The sequence below is a fragment of the Alligator sinensis genome, unplaced genomic scaffold (genome assembly GCF_000455745.1).
Source record: "Alligator sinensis unplaced genomic scaffold, ASM45574v1 scaffold886_1, whole genome shotgun sequence".
Taxonomy (NCBI): domain Eukaryota; kingdom Metazoa; phylum Chordata; order Crocodylia; family Alligatoridae; genus Alligator; species Alligator sinensis.
In genome coordinates, this window is record NW_005842040.1 from 2,063,418 (window position 1) to 2,077,120 (window position 13,703).

At 42.2% G+C, this 13,703-nt stretch overlaps 1 protein-coding gene across 2 annotated transcripts in view; it reads right to left on the minus strand.

Annotated features, from left to right (window-relative positions):
• Positions 1-13,703, minus strand: part of CDK12 (cyclin dependent kinase 12) — a 40,410-nt gene that overhangs the window by 11,450 nt on the left and 15,257 nt on the right. For both annotated transcript variants that reach the window (XM_014519436.2, XM_014519435.2), the window contains exons 4-11: positions 11,925-12,064; positions 9,820-9,990; positions 7,953-8,142; positions 5,825-5,881; positions 5,132-5,233; positions 1,587-1,664; positions 970-1,086; positions 82-213 (exon numbers count right to left, since the gene is read on the minus strand). In XM_014519436.2, the coding sequence (XP_014374922.1) occupies positions 82-213; positions 970-1,086; positions 1,587-1,664; positions 5,132-5,233; positions 5,825-5,881; positions 7,953-8,142; positions 9,820-9,990; positions 11,925-12,064 (987 nt within the window). The remainder of the gene's footprint in view (positions 1-81; positions 214-969; positions 1,087-1,586; positions 1,665-5,131; positions 5,234-5,824; positions 5,882-7,952; positions 8,143-9,819; positions 9,991-11,924; positions 12,065-13,703) is intronic.

A 13,703-nucleotide genomic window follows, 5' to 3' on the forward strand; every position in this document is an offset into this window, starting at 1 on the left:
GCCCACACTTCATTGCCTTCTTCCTGCCACCCCCCAGGCAGTTTTGGCAGGCTGTTGTGGGCAATGCCAATCAGCACTTACTCTGGAGGAGCCATCTTGCTGAGGTCAACATCCTTGAGGAAGTCGCTCTGCAGGGCCTGTTCTGCCGTGCAACGTTTGCTGGGGTCTAGAGTCAGCATATGGTCCAGCAGATCGAGAGCAGCTGAAGGAATGCTGGTTAGGAACAAGGCTACATTAAGAGGCTGTTTGAAAAGAAGGGGGAGGAATCCTATGCCACATGTTCAGAAAAGAGCTTAAAGTTCACTTGAAGAGCAATCATTCCCTTTGATATATGGAGACAACCCATCCAATTCAAATTAGAGTCATCCAACTCTAAGCAAAATGGCACACTCCATAGGAATCAGCAGCAAAAGAATTATAAACACTGGACTCATAATACTTCCCATCTCACTTCAGTCATTAGTGAAGGCAAACTCTGCTATGAATCACTAGACAATGGCACTTTCACAGATAGTGAACTGTCCTGGAAGACGGACAGTTTCACAGGCAGCATTCTGAGACTGATAGGCTCTTGTGTTTAGTTTCCCTGAAGGAAGTTTGACAGGCTAGATGCTACACTGGAAAGTTTCACAGACAGTGCACTTAAAGCAAGAACTGCAGATGCAGTGAACTCTGTGGGAAGATAGTAATCAACAACAACATGGCCAAAATTTTAAAGTGATGAGCCAGCTCCAGGCTCCTTAGGAATGAAAAGACACTTTGAATATAGGCTGTTAGAGGGCAGAGAGAAAAATGGGGTGGGAAGTCTCATTTCATCTTACTACCTCCTCCACTTCTACATAAGGAATGGTAGAGTAAAGCCACTGGAGGGTATAGTAACACCACCAAAGTATAAATCATGGAACATATCCGAGAAATCACAAAACCACAAATACTCTCTCAGTTTGTCTACTCTCAGATAAAACTCACAAGGAGAACTCCTCACGCAGGCGCCTTCTGTATTGCTTCTTAGGTTTCATAGTGTTGAAGTAGGGCAGCTTGATGACGTCCGGCCACACAGCTGGGCAGGGGCTCCCACAGAGTCGGCTGAGAGAGAACCAGATAGCAGAAAGCTATCAGCGCACAGCCCAGCTAGTGTCATCCCAGTGAAACAATTCCCATCCTAAAGCAGCTTAGCATAGACAGCCAGGGGCTGAGAAGGATTAGAGAAGTCTCAGGTTAAAGAGATATTGGGGAAGGGAGGCAGGTCAAGGGAGAAGGAGAATGCTTACCTTGATTTAAAAAAAAAAGGCATTTAAAATATGTTGGGTTTCCAGTGCTGATCTCTTGTTTTTGAGATCCTTATTTTTGCTCTCAAAAATAATTATTGCACTCATTTTGAGGACATGCACATTAAACAGACGTGAACTTAATTTTCAGATGCAAAGAACTAGAGGTCTAATAACTCACATTTGCAGTTGCAATAATTACTGCTTTTATTTTGCAAACTGATTAGAGAAAGGAGGAGCTGGTGTAATACTAAGACTGAGTGCATGAGTGGTTTCTGTAATACCTCTTCTTATAAGCATGCATGTGCAATGCTTTACCTGATTAATTCAAGCTGAGCCAGTTCCAGATTGGCTTGAAAAATAGGCTTCTTTGTAAACAGTTCCCCAAGGATACAACTGGAAAGAGAAAAAAAAACAAGAGGTCATGACAGCAAACACTAGGGATGATCATTTGAACAGCATGGCATTTCTGCTTCTAAGCAGTTCTGTTTAGGGAAGGTTATTCGCACCAGAGTTCGAAACCAGGAACTGACCAACTAACCTCTGTGCAAAAAGTTACTAATTCCAGACACTGAGGGAGCAACATTTGCCAACAGCCCTGTTAAGGTATCAAGCCTGTCACATTTCTCAGGAAAACAGAAAAATGTTAACAGAATCACGAAAACACAACCAGGAGTAAACAAGAAATTTTGTTTTGCTTTTTTACCTTGAAGATACTTTGACTAGTTTCACTCCAGCTAGAAAAGATCAGGACAAGGAAAAAGTTCACTCTCTCCTTGAACCTTCAGACATAAGCCTCACTTAAATGCCACATATATGCGTGGTCTGTTGCAGGCACTGTTACTATTTTTATTTTCTTTAAGTATCGCAGAGAGAATAATTTAGGACTTTACAGCTTTCAGAAGTGTTCAGCACCCTTGGTATGGGCCACACATTCACAAAGGTTCACAGAGCTCTGTTAGAAATCTATTTATAAGCACCAGAAGGGAAGCTATTGGGTGCTGAACCTTTTGGAAAGCCTGGCCCCATATATGGGTGCTGAGCCATTGAAATTTACATTTAAGATGCTTTGAAAATCTGGTTCTGCATCATTCAATCAGCAGCTCAACCTTTTTAAGACTCAAGGCAGCCCTCATTAGACCTGAGGCACTCTCTGTAACTTGTGAGCAGCGCCCCATTTAAAAAACTAACTTATTTTAGTGTTTACCTCTATGCAGAGGGGCCAGGCAGGGAACACCATAAGCCTTTGCTCATCTCCTCACACCTACTGGCACCCTTTAAAGAATCTTGCAGCAACCTCAGGGCATTGACAGACATGCAACTCTTTGTGCTGTAACTCATGGCCCCATGAATGAGAGCCCCCCTTCCCCCCACCCAAAAGATGTCCTCTGTTGGGTCTGGTGGGGTGGCGGAAAAATCAAACTCCACTTTGGAGCTGGCTGTGCATCTACCGCCTCTCTCCCCTAGCCCTGCCTCCCAGCTCCAGTGCTGTCTTCAGGATGGGGGGAAGATGAGGAGGGAGCTCTGTCTTGGTTTGTCCAGCCTGTGCTGGAGGTGGGAGAAAGTGGTGGGTGGACTGGAGGCCCCCACCTGGGGGGGGCCCTCCAATCCACACCCCCAGCACAGGCTGGGCAAACCTCAGATGGTGCTCTCTCCCCACTCCCTTCTCCCCCAGCCATCCTGAAGACAGCACTTGGGACAGGGCTGGGCTGCATGAGCCCAGCCCTGTTCCTGAGCAGGCACTGACATAAGTTAATGAAGGTGCTCCACTCTGAACTGGAGGACCCCACCTGGGGGGGGCCCTCCAATCCACACCCCCAGCACAGGCTGGGCAAACCTCAGATGGTGCTCTCTCCCCACTCCCTTCTCCCCCAGCCATCCTGAAGACAGCACTTGGGACAGGGCTGGGCTGCATGAGCCCAGCCCTGTTCCTGAGCAGGCACTGACATAAGTTAATGAAGGTGCTCCACTCTGAAGTGCCTTCATTTGAACCCTCATGTAATGATGATTCATTTGTCATGCAATTGGGTACTTTTAAAATGCTCTACAGCTGTGCATTTCTGTTAGGGCATGGCTGCAGCGCGCTTTCAGAGGGCTGATTGTGTGACAAAACATCACTTCTATCAGCACCCTCATGGTACTGCAGCACCCCGGCTGAGAATCACTGTACTAAATCCACAGGCATCCAATTGCTCAGGTGATTATCTGGACCAACAAAAGGTCTCAAATTCTCTGCTTTATGATGGTTTATGGATATTACTCTCTTTGAAGAATGCAAGTATCCTTTGGTGTCTCCACCTAAATTAAGTTTCCAGCCTGCTGGCTACAGAAAACCTCCACTAGGACATTAATTCACTACTCCAAGCCTGCAAGCTGCACAGAATGAACAAAGAGTACCAGAGCCATTAACTTCCCTTATGCATCTACCAGGGTTAACTTCAAAGCTTGGTTGTACAATTTAAATATTAATGACACCTAAGCAAACAATTTAGTACAAAATACCCAGCCTCAATCACTATAAAAAAAGCAAACAAGTATAATGTATTTCAAAACCAACGCATGCTTCCTTTCTCTATTTCACTCTGGAGCTTAAGAACTTTTACAAAATGCTTTAGTTGTTTGGTGATAACACACCCTTATTTTGGTGTGTCAAATTCAGAGTGCAGATGGTACTTGATACATTCTGTAACTGCATAAAGACTTGGATGAAACCTAAATCAAAGCTGATTTGCGACTTCAGCAGCTTTACCATCAGGAACTATATAAGAACAAGAATGCAATTCCAGCTAGAATCTTAGATTCCAGGGAGGGCTTACTGTGTGGACTGGCAGATAAGAGGGGGGACATAGAAAAAAAATTCAAACCATAAATTGGTCTAGTATGATATGGAAGCCAACAAGAGAGGCTATAAAAAGCCTACACAATCCTGTTGGAGTATTAACAGCGCTAGATTTGGAATTAAACTAGATCTGGAATTTAACGTAAGTTTTCTAAACAGGCATGCCCAAAACTACAAGGGATGCAGGCAGGGGAAACAAAATAAGGAATTACAGTAGTAAGTATCCTACATATGGAAATGGCAGTATTCTTAACCTACCTGTCATAATAGACATAATAAGACAATTAGATAACCAGAAATTAGATCCTGTGCTGGGAAGGTACAGTTATCTATTTTTTAAATAATTCCCAAGAAACTTGCAATTCTTTGGAAAGGTATTTGCAGCATGCATTTAGACAAAGCCTGGTCTTAAAAGTGTAATTGAGTGATTAGATATGATAAACTCTCTGGCTGCTTGCTGACATGGGGAAACAAAACAAAACAAAACAAAACAAAACAAAACAAAAAAGGTCCTTTACTTTAAACATGGTGCGCTCCCGTGACCAGCACAAGCCCAGATGAGGCAATGCATTAGTTGCACCTGGCTTTCCCAAAGTCTGTATAGATTTGGATGCTTTAGTGGAGCTTGTTTGGCACTTTTATCTAATAGCTAATTGAATCAGCTATTAGATAAATGGGCCAAAAACCCCTGATGCACCCAAACTATACAGACACTGCAGAGCTGGGTCTCAGTAACACGCTGCTGCTTCTGGTAAAGCATGTTTTGTTTTTTTTCTCTCCCCCTTCCTCCCCATGTCTGTTAGCCCCCTTTATTTCATCAACCCTATTTTATAAGTTGCCTCTCTTCATTTTCCTAAACATTGCTGAAATGAAAGCAAATCCAACTTGATATTGTTGCTACTGAACCAGTTACAAGTCAAGTATTTTCTGTGGGGTCATTGTTAGAATGCAAGCTGGGGCTGAAAAGTTCTTTCTGATGCTCAAAGCTGCAAGGAAATGCAAAAGAATAAAGCAAGATGCTTACCCACAGCTCCACACATCTATGGCTGGTGTGTAACGCTCCTCACCTAGCAGCAATTCTGGAGGTCGATACCATAATGTAATGACTTTATTTGTATATGGACGGCTGGAAGGCAAGATGCGCACATTTAAGTTAGTCCCAGTGAATCTCAAAATGCTTTAAAGTCTATATATTTGAAAACACTGACTGAAGTCAGGCATCTAAATAAAAACAGGCTGATTTTAAGAGCCATTGGACTTCCACAACTCCTGTGTAAGTCAGTGGGAGCTCTTGACAGACTGCTCATTTAATAAATCAAACCACTTTTATTGAGATGGAAAATCTACACACCTGCATTCAAAAACTCTGTCCCTACATGTGCCTAGCACCCTACTTCACCTAGCACCACACTGCTGATGTGTTGTTAACAGCAGGCCTACTCAAAAGTTTTGGGGGCAGAGGATGATGATTGGAAATAAGTACTGTAAAATGAGTGGCAGAGAGTGAAAGAAGTGAAACTTCTGTAAAATCTACTGGGTTTGACGAACAAGAAGCTGTCAGTACCATTTGAAAGGGTTCTTCCACCCCCCCCCAAACGCTTGCAGAGTATAAATGCATTTACTCTAGAACAAAACTGGTTTCTAAGTTCCCAGATTGACTACTGGGCATCAGCATTGCTCATTCCACATTAGCAATTCCCCAGTTCAAGTGCCTCACCTCTCTTCAGAGCTGTACAGTCGGGCAAGTCCGAAATCTGCAAGTTTGATCTGTCCACTGGAAAACAGAAGCATAAACTACCCACATGAGTTAAATTAAGAAAGAGCAAAAAAATAGTTAACATAAGGTAATGGGACAGATAAGTGACAAACAGTGTTTAGCTACTGACTGGATTGTTTACACCTGCCTTTTTCTTTTCTTAAAATTGAATACTATTTACTTCTCCAGGTGAAGGAAGATGTATAGTAATTCAATTTCATCTCTACTACAAGACTTTCCAACCGGCAGTGGCTCCACAAAATCATTCTACAGGTCCCAAGGTATGTGGCTGCATTTCCTTGCAGTATTACTTTCACAGATCTTGTCAGTCCTTACTGGCATCCAGACAGAGTCCCAAAGATGATTAGCAAACTGTCACCAAATTATAGCCTACTCCATAAAAGATTGCCTCAAAACAGCAACAGTAATCTCTAGCTGAGATAAATGGGAAGAACTCATCTGAAGCCTTCTACTCCACCCCTAAAATTGAACTATCTAGCACTTTACCAGAAGAGGAAGCATGTTAGTTTGATCTGGCTCCCCAGCATCTTTATAGATCAGGCACTTAAAAGTGCCAAAAAGCTCCAGTGATCTACAGTTGATTCAATCAGCTATTAGATAAAAGCACCAAAAGGCCCTGCCGAAGCTTGCAGGCTATATATAGATATTGGGCGAGCCAGGTCATACTGACACAATGCCTCTTCTGGGTATGTGCTGCGCTTGGTGCAGAAGCGTACTGAGCTGAAAGTAAAGCACCGTTTTTTGGGGGTTTTTTCCCCATATCTGTAAGTAGCCACAGAGATCAACAGAAAGAAAGAGAACCAATTGCATTGTTTAGAGGCTTGGACTGTAAAGGTTACAAAAGGGACTGAAGTCTGACAACAAAAAACCTGAGAGGTAGCCACTATGTGAGAACTTAAATGAATGGTGTCTGCACAGTGTTGGGAAGATGGGAACAAAAAAAAAAATTAATCAGGAAATACTAGAGACTTAGAAGAGACATATTTAGTTCTTCCTTATACTCCCTGAAGCCCAAGGAAACCATGGAGACCATGCTGAAATAGATCAGTAACTTTTTTCCTCTGGGATGTCTAAGATTTGAACTAATAGCAATGGCAATAGGAATTCTTCCCCTGAGTTCTACCACTAAGCAAGCACCTCATTTATCTCTACCACACTGTTCAGGATTTTTTACTTTTTGGTGCATCGGGTGGTTCTGAGAGCAAGGTCTAACTCTGTAATATGCCCTTAATTAACAATCCATTCCATGGCTTCCTTTTTTATTTGTAGGCTTAAATGCATAGGTTTGCTTCAACATACCCAAACATCCCCTAAGCAGCAACATATGGGCTTGTCTACATGAAGAAATAGCTCTTTTTCTCTGGGTGGACACTCTTATTCTACACTTTGCTGATTAAGTCACTTTCAGTGCAAAGTAAGAATGGGGGAATACTAGAGCAGAATAGTTACTCCACTTTAAATTTATCATAATTTGCAATAGCTTTCCTGTGTGAATAAGCGGGTAGGCAAACAACATTTTTGTTTCAGAGACATCAGGGCTGGAAGGGACCTCGGAAGATCATCGAGTCCAGCCCCCCGCCCAAAGGGCAGGAAGTCAGCTGGGGTCATAGGATCCCAGCAAGATAAGCATCCAGTTTAAACACTTTAAAAGCTAAAACTGCACCAAGACAGTTTAGTGTTCCTAGGTTAACATGAAAAAGAAGCAGAGATAATGAGCAGTAGAATCTGCCAACAAAGGGTCTCTTGTGGGAAGTCCGCCTCCAACAGGAAATTAAATAGGAGGCTATTATGCTCATTCACCTTTGGCTGCTAACAGAACTCAAAATGCAGTGGCAACACCCAGAAGAGCAACAGCTTAATTAGAATAATCTATCATGCTACTAGTAGAAATACGCAGGAGACAGAATTCCAACCAGATTAGAACAGCTTACTCTTAACTGTGCTTTAGAAGAGGGCTCTATAATTTCACAGCTCAAATTAACCAATTTGAATAGGGAAAAAAGAATCTGGTTAAAAAAAAAAAAAAAATCTAGAAAAAAAATCTGTACCGTACCCAATGTCATGTTACCTGTTGTTTAATAAGATGTTGGAGCACTTAATGTCTCTATGAAGAAAATTCTTTTTGTGACAATAATCCAGACCCTCCATTAACTGTTTCATGAAAGACTTGATATGGTCCTCTGAGAAATGTACCAAGCCAGATTCTAGCAGCCCCATTAGATCATGGTCCATGTATTCAAACACAAGGTAAAAGGCACCTGAAACAAAGAGAGGCAACATACATCAGACTGGGAACGAAAGAGCAGATTCAAATGTTTTTGGTTATATTTAGTAGAATAACTTACGAAACAGACTAAGATTTTTTTTAAAAAGTGACTTGTGATATTATGTGCTGAGCTGAGCACCCTAGAGGAACCTAAATTTCAGAAGATGGTGTAACATTGGGTCCCCAAAAATCAAAGCATCCAAAACTTCTGACTTACTTTTGAAAATATTGCTTAAATAAATTAATGCAGCATTAATTAACATTAATTGCTTAAATTAATGTTTCTTCTTCTCAGGTGCACTATTTATAGCAAGAGATAAGAGGACAGAAGAAGCACTGGTGTAAACTACCAGTCAAACAATTGAATCTGCTGAAGAGTTTATCCAAAATGAAACTTAAAAAAGGTAAGCGCTTTAAACAAACCATCAAGCTTATAAGGTGAAAGACCATAGAAAAAACTTCCACGTCTGTTAAATAAAGTAGTTCTTCAGACAGTTAACATTATCCAGCAAATTAAGGGAACTGACCAGGGTCAGAAGCGGTGGTATGGGAGAAAAAAAACCACAGCAAAGGTTAACTAAGTTTTAAAGACTGATCTCTCAAAAACCTCTCAGAAATGCTTTATACCCTTACAAAGGCTCTCTCAGTAACATCCACATCAAGTGTGCTTAGTGAACAAGAACAAATACAATTTTTCTAAAAGACAGTTCTGTAATGTCAACATGAACCCTTGTGTCAAGACCAGTATGAAAGGAACTGCAGCCCAAATTTAAAGCATCTCTTAATAGGAATAGGGTTGCTCAAGTGTTCATAACTATGACTTAAACAACAATTCTGTTGAAGGTGTACAACAAATACCCAAAAAGGAACAGACTCTGGTTCATTCTGTTTGTTTTGTAGGGCTTATGCAAGTAAAAAGTAGGGAAAAAACTAAAGATCTTATAAAATCTCTTAGGTCTACAGAGCTGATGCAACTCAGGGAGAATAAGCTGGAGTCTCTTCCTTGATGCATCAACAGAATAGTCTAATCAGTTGATACCAGAGTCTGTAGTAGACAAATGCACTGATCCAAGACTAGGTAGACAGTTTTTTCCCCCAACTCCTACGTCAATTATGAATGGGAATGGGCGTGCAAATCAAACACTAAATGAATGGTGGTCAACCTGCAGCAAGGGTGCCATAAGTGGCATGGGCAGCCTCTGTCTGTGGTTCATGGGAGATCAGGGAAGGAGGAGACAGTTAGCATAGCAGCAGGTCAGGCAAGGAGGAAAAAGAAGAGCAGCAGATCAAGTACAGTAGGGGGATTGGAGTGGCACTTGGAGAGACCATGGGGCTCAATTTGTGGCACACCTGGCAAAAAGGTTGTCCCACCCCCGCCCAAGCAACGTGCGAGACTGGTAGGGCCTCCTAGCAGAGACAGAGTATACCAACCAAAACTCCCCTACTGGTATAATCTATATCCCTACAAGGCAGCTTTGCCAGTATAATTCAGTCAGTATAGGTACTCCAGCAAAGCTTCTGATGGATACAACAGCTCTCAGTCCCTTGAAGCTTGCAAGAAAGGAGATGCTATTAAGTAGGGATCTATCTAAATCACGCCAAAAGTATGTTGCACAGGGGCCACTTTATCCCCCCCCCAAACATGCAGTCACTCTGCAACTAACAATACCTTTGTCCTTTTTGAAATCCAGTGCATCTTCTTTGTCTGTAACAATTTCCTTCATATTAACAACACTGCGATGGATCAACTGTCGGAGAATTTTTATTTCACGGATGGCTGTGATAGGGAAGCCTTCTTTCTCGTTGTCCAGCCGCACTTTCTTTAGAGCAACCAGCTCACCTGTTGGAACAAGTCAGTGTCAAAGCTACTGTAGATAAAGTAAATGACACTCTGTCTTACCACTCTTCTCCAACCTTTTTGGTTATCGTTCATTTTCTTAATGGAAAATACTCATTCAGTTTTGATTTGTGGCATTAGCGCAGACTTTTCTAGGTTCCAATTGCTTAGTTTATATTTTAAATCAATGCTCTAAAGCATATTTCAAAAAAGTGTTACATTGCACTATTTTATCTCCATCTTGGAGCTTTGAGCATAGGAATGCTATTTCACTAATTCAGCCTGAAATAAAACCCACTCAATGAAAGGAAGTCTAGTCTGCTGTTAGGAATTACCGTATTTACTGGACTCCAAGACAAGGTATCCACCCCACCCCCACCCCATTCAGTACAGGGGAAAAAGAACCCCTCATCTTGGATTGGAATAAACAGTCGGGAGGTAGGGAGGGGGAAGAGGCAGCTGCTGCAGCTCTGACTCAGGCCCAGAGGCCTGATTGGGGCAAGAGCCACAGAAGCAACCTGCCCCGCCCCATCGTTAATATCACATACAGCTCTGGCTCCATTCATTCCAAGGGCAAGCGCATAGAAACTCTGTTCCCTGCCTCCAGCCAAATCAGCAGCAGCACAACTCTGGCCCCAGTACACTGCTTCATGGTTGAATAGGGGTTTCACTTCCACATGCTCCCTACCCCAGGAAGGAATGAAGCTGGAGCCATAGCTTCATAGCTGGTATAGCCAGAAGGGACCTGAGCAGATCATCAAGTTCAACCCTCTACCATGGACAAGAAAGAATGCTGGGGTCAAATGACCCCGGCTAGGTGATTATCTAGCCTCCTTTTGAAGACCCCCAGGGTAGGAGCGAGCACCAATCCAATCCAAGACATACTGGACAGCGGAGGGTGGGGGCGGGGGAAGGGAAGGAGAGGGACGGACCCACAAGAGAGGTGTTAAGTAGAGGTTATGGGGAGGAGGTAGGGCAGGGGGCAAGAGGGCCACCTAAACAACACCCCCACCGCTGCTTTCCCACTGAAGCAGTGGGGGACACAAATCAAGACAAATTTAAGATGATCCTCCAATAATTAGATTCCAAATCTAGAAAACTTGAAGAAAATTTATAATTTTTTAGTATATAGAAACTAATTATTGGGGGTATCTTAAATTTGAAGTAGTCTTGGATTCAGGTAAATATGGTAGTCATAAGGAGTCAGAGGCACTGGTTTCTACTCTCACTGTTGATGATTTACTATTACTTTCCAAAAGACATTTCAAACTACAGGCCTCTGTTTCTTAATCTGTTAAATGGGAGATCCTGCCTTCAAACAAATTGGAGCTGTGAAAATCAGTATTGTAAAGGATATTGAGATCCTTGGATTACTGATCCTTGAGATGTAAACTGCACTCCTTGGGAGATATGATGGCCATTACTAGCCACAGGGTCAACACACTACAAAGCACCTCACATCATGAGAGGTTTGTTCATGCAATCACATTATAATTCATTCTTTTAATTAATTATTTCTGATACCTCACAAATCACGATAAGTGTCCTGTAGGTATAATGTAAAAAGTAGCAGTAACATGAGATATTACTGTACACAACACCATCTTCTACTAAAACTTGCTGAGTAGGAAGCAAATATCATGTGCAAATTATTCAGGATTATCAAAACTTCATTTATTGAACACAAAAAGAGGGCATCCCAAAGACCAAAGATGCTACAATTGCCAGGCAGAAAACAATGAATTTAGAACAGGTTGGACATGGCTTTGTTTGAACTCCTTTGCTTGGACCCCTTCATTTGTGGTTTCAGAACCTAACTTCTTTAGGCTCCTAGAGACATTACTGTCTTTAGTGGTACTGCTCTCATTAGCTAGCTATACATTATGCTCACTTACTGCAAGAGATCCAAAACAAATTTTTAAAGTCGCCACCTTTACCTGTATCTTTGTCCTTGGCTTTGTACACTTGCCCATATGTTCCTTCTCCAATAATCCCAATAATATCAAATTTATCCACGCAACGCTTGCCCCAGTCACTTTCAGTCTGCCTCCTCTCACCGTAACGAGGACAACAAATTCTGAGAAAGAGAAAATTGAAAGGTTTAGAATTTTAAAACTAAAATGTCCGTAACTGGGAAAGACCACAAAGTTTAAACTACCACAAGCATCTTTATTTTAAAACGCCAAACTACTGTACTCATAATTTTCACCCTGTTTTAAATGAGGTTTGTCAGTACTCTGAAAGAGGGGCTAATTTCACTGTAGCTTCCATAACCAGTTCGTTAGGAATGGCTTTGTGAAATCTTACACCCATGGCATTTAAATTATACTACACAGTCCTACACCCCCCACACAGAGAAGCCATATGACGCCCCCGACAACCAAACCAGAAGCCAGAGATTAAGACACCCACAGCACCAAAGCATCAATCCCTGCAATGAAAGCAGACATCTACACACTACAGAAACCCAACAAGCATTATCCTTAACTGTATTAATTCAGTTGCACCCTTTATTTCTCCCATGTACAGCAACAGACCTAAAAAGCAATCAAGGGTTATAACATATCAAATTCACACCCTACCAAAAGGTTTTCAATGTGATTCACCACTGTCCAGTTTGCCTAGAGCTCATACTAATCAATTTATCCCTGCCTTAAGCATGGAGACAGATCTCTGATAAAGATATTGTTATGCTTCTTTTCACCTGAGTGTGGTTTGAAAAGGAGCCAAACTCATCTTTCCTGTAACATAATTCTTTGATATTTTTAGCTGGTGAAAAGCATTTGGAGACTTCTATCTGAATACAGGACACATGATCATTATTTTCTTACCTCCTCCTTGTGCAAGAAAAGGAAATGTGTGACACTAAGAAAGTTTATTTTCTTGATTAATTCATAATTCCAGAAGGGAAGGTGAAAGTACATCAAGGGAGTGGAAAGGACCATCACTTTTTAACAATGCCCCAGGTAAAGACATGCTATCATTTCCTGTATAACAGTTTTCTAGACACCGAGTAGTGTGTATGTGGTTCCTTCCTATTGGGTTGCTTCGATCTCAAGACAAGAAGCCCTTTCCCAATTCAGGTGAAGCGCTGTTTTCAAGGCAAAGGCTAAATAAAATGTTGAGAGGAATTTCCAAAACAGACAGGGTTTGAGTCAAACATGGCACACTCCAGTGATTTTTTACACACACAATAAAAGGATCATGTAACAGGACAACAGGACCTGTCAAAGTGTTGTTGTCATGTCTGAATGACAGGCCCAATTTAGGGTGTGATACACACATCCCACTTTGTGCCCCCTCTTGTTCTCCCTGATTTTAGTTTCTCTGGTTTGGTTCTTTTCACATGCATGGGGAAAGTACTCTATTCTCCAGCATGTGACAACCAACTAGAGGTGCACCAATACAATGGTCCAATATTGAATTAGCACTGATATAAAGAAAATTGACTGTACCAAAATCTGCTTTTTTTGCCTGATGTGGCTAATAAAGTGGCTGATAAATGCCCTGTGCATATGCACAGCTGCAATGCAGCACGTAAGCGGTGAGGAGCACAGCCCAGCAGTTTGGAGAGCTACATTCAGCTGATAAGTCTGTTGTGGTGGAAGGGGAGGGGGGAGGAAAGTAGTGTCAAGGTGGGGCAGATCAAGGCCCCCACAGAAAGGGAGGGAGTGGGGCTGGCATGGGACAGAGCTGCGGTTCGGCAGGGAGGGATG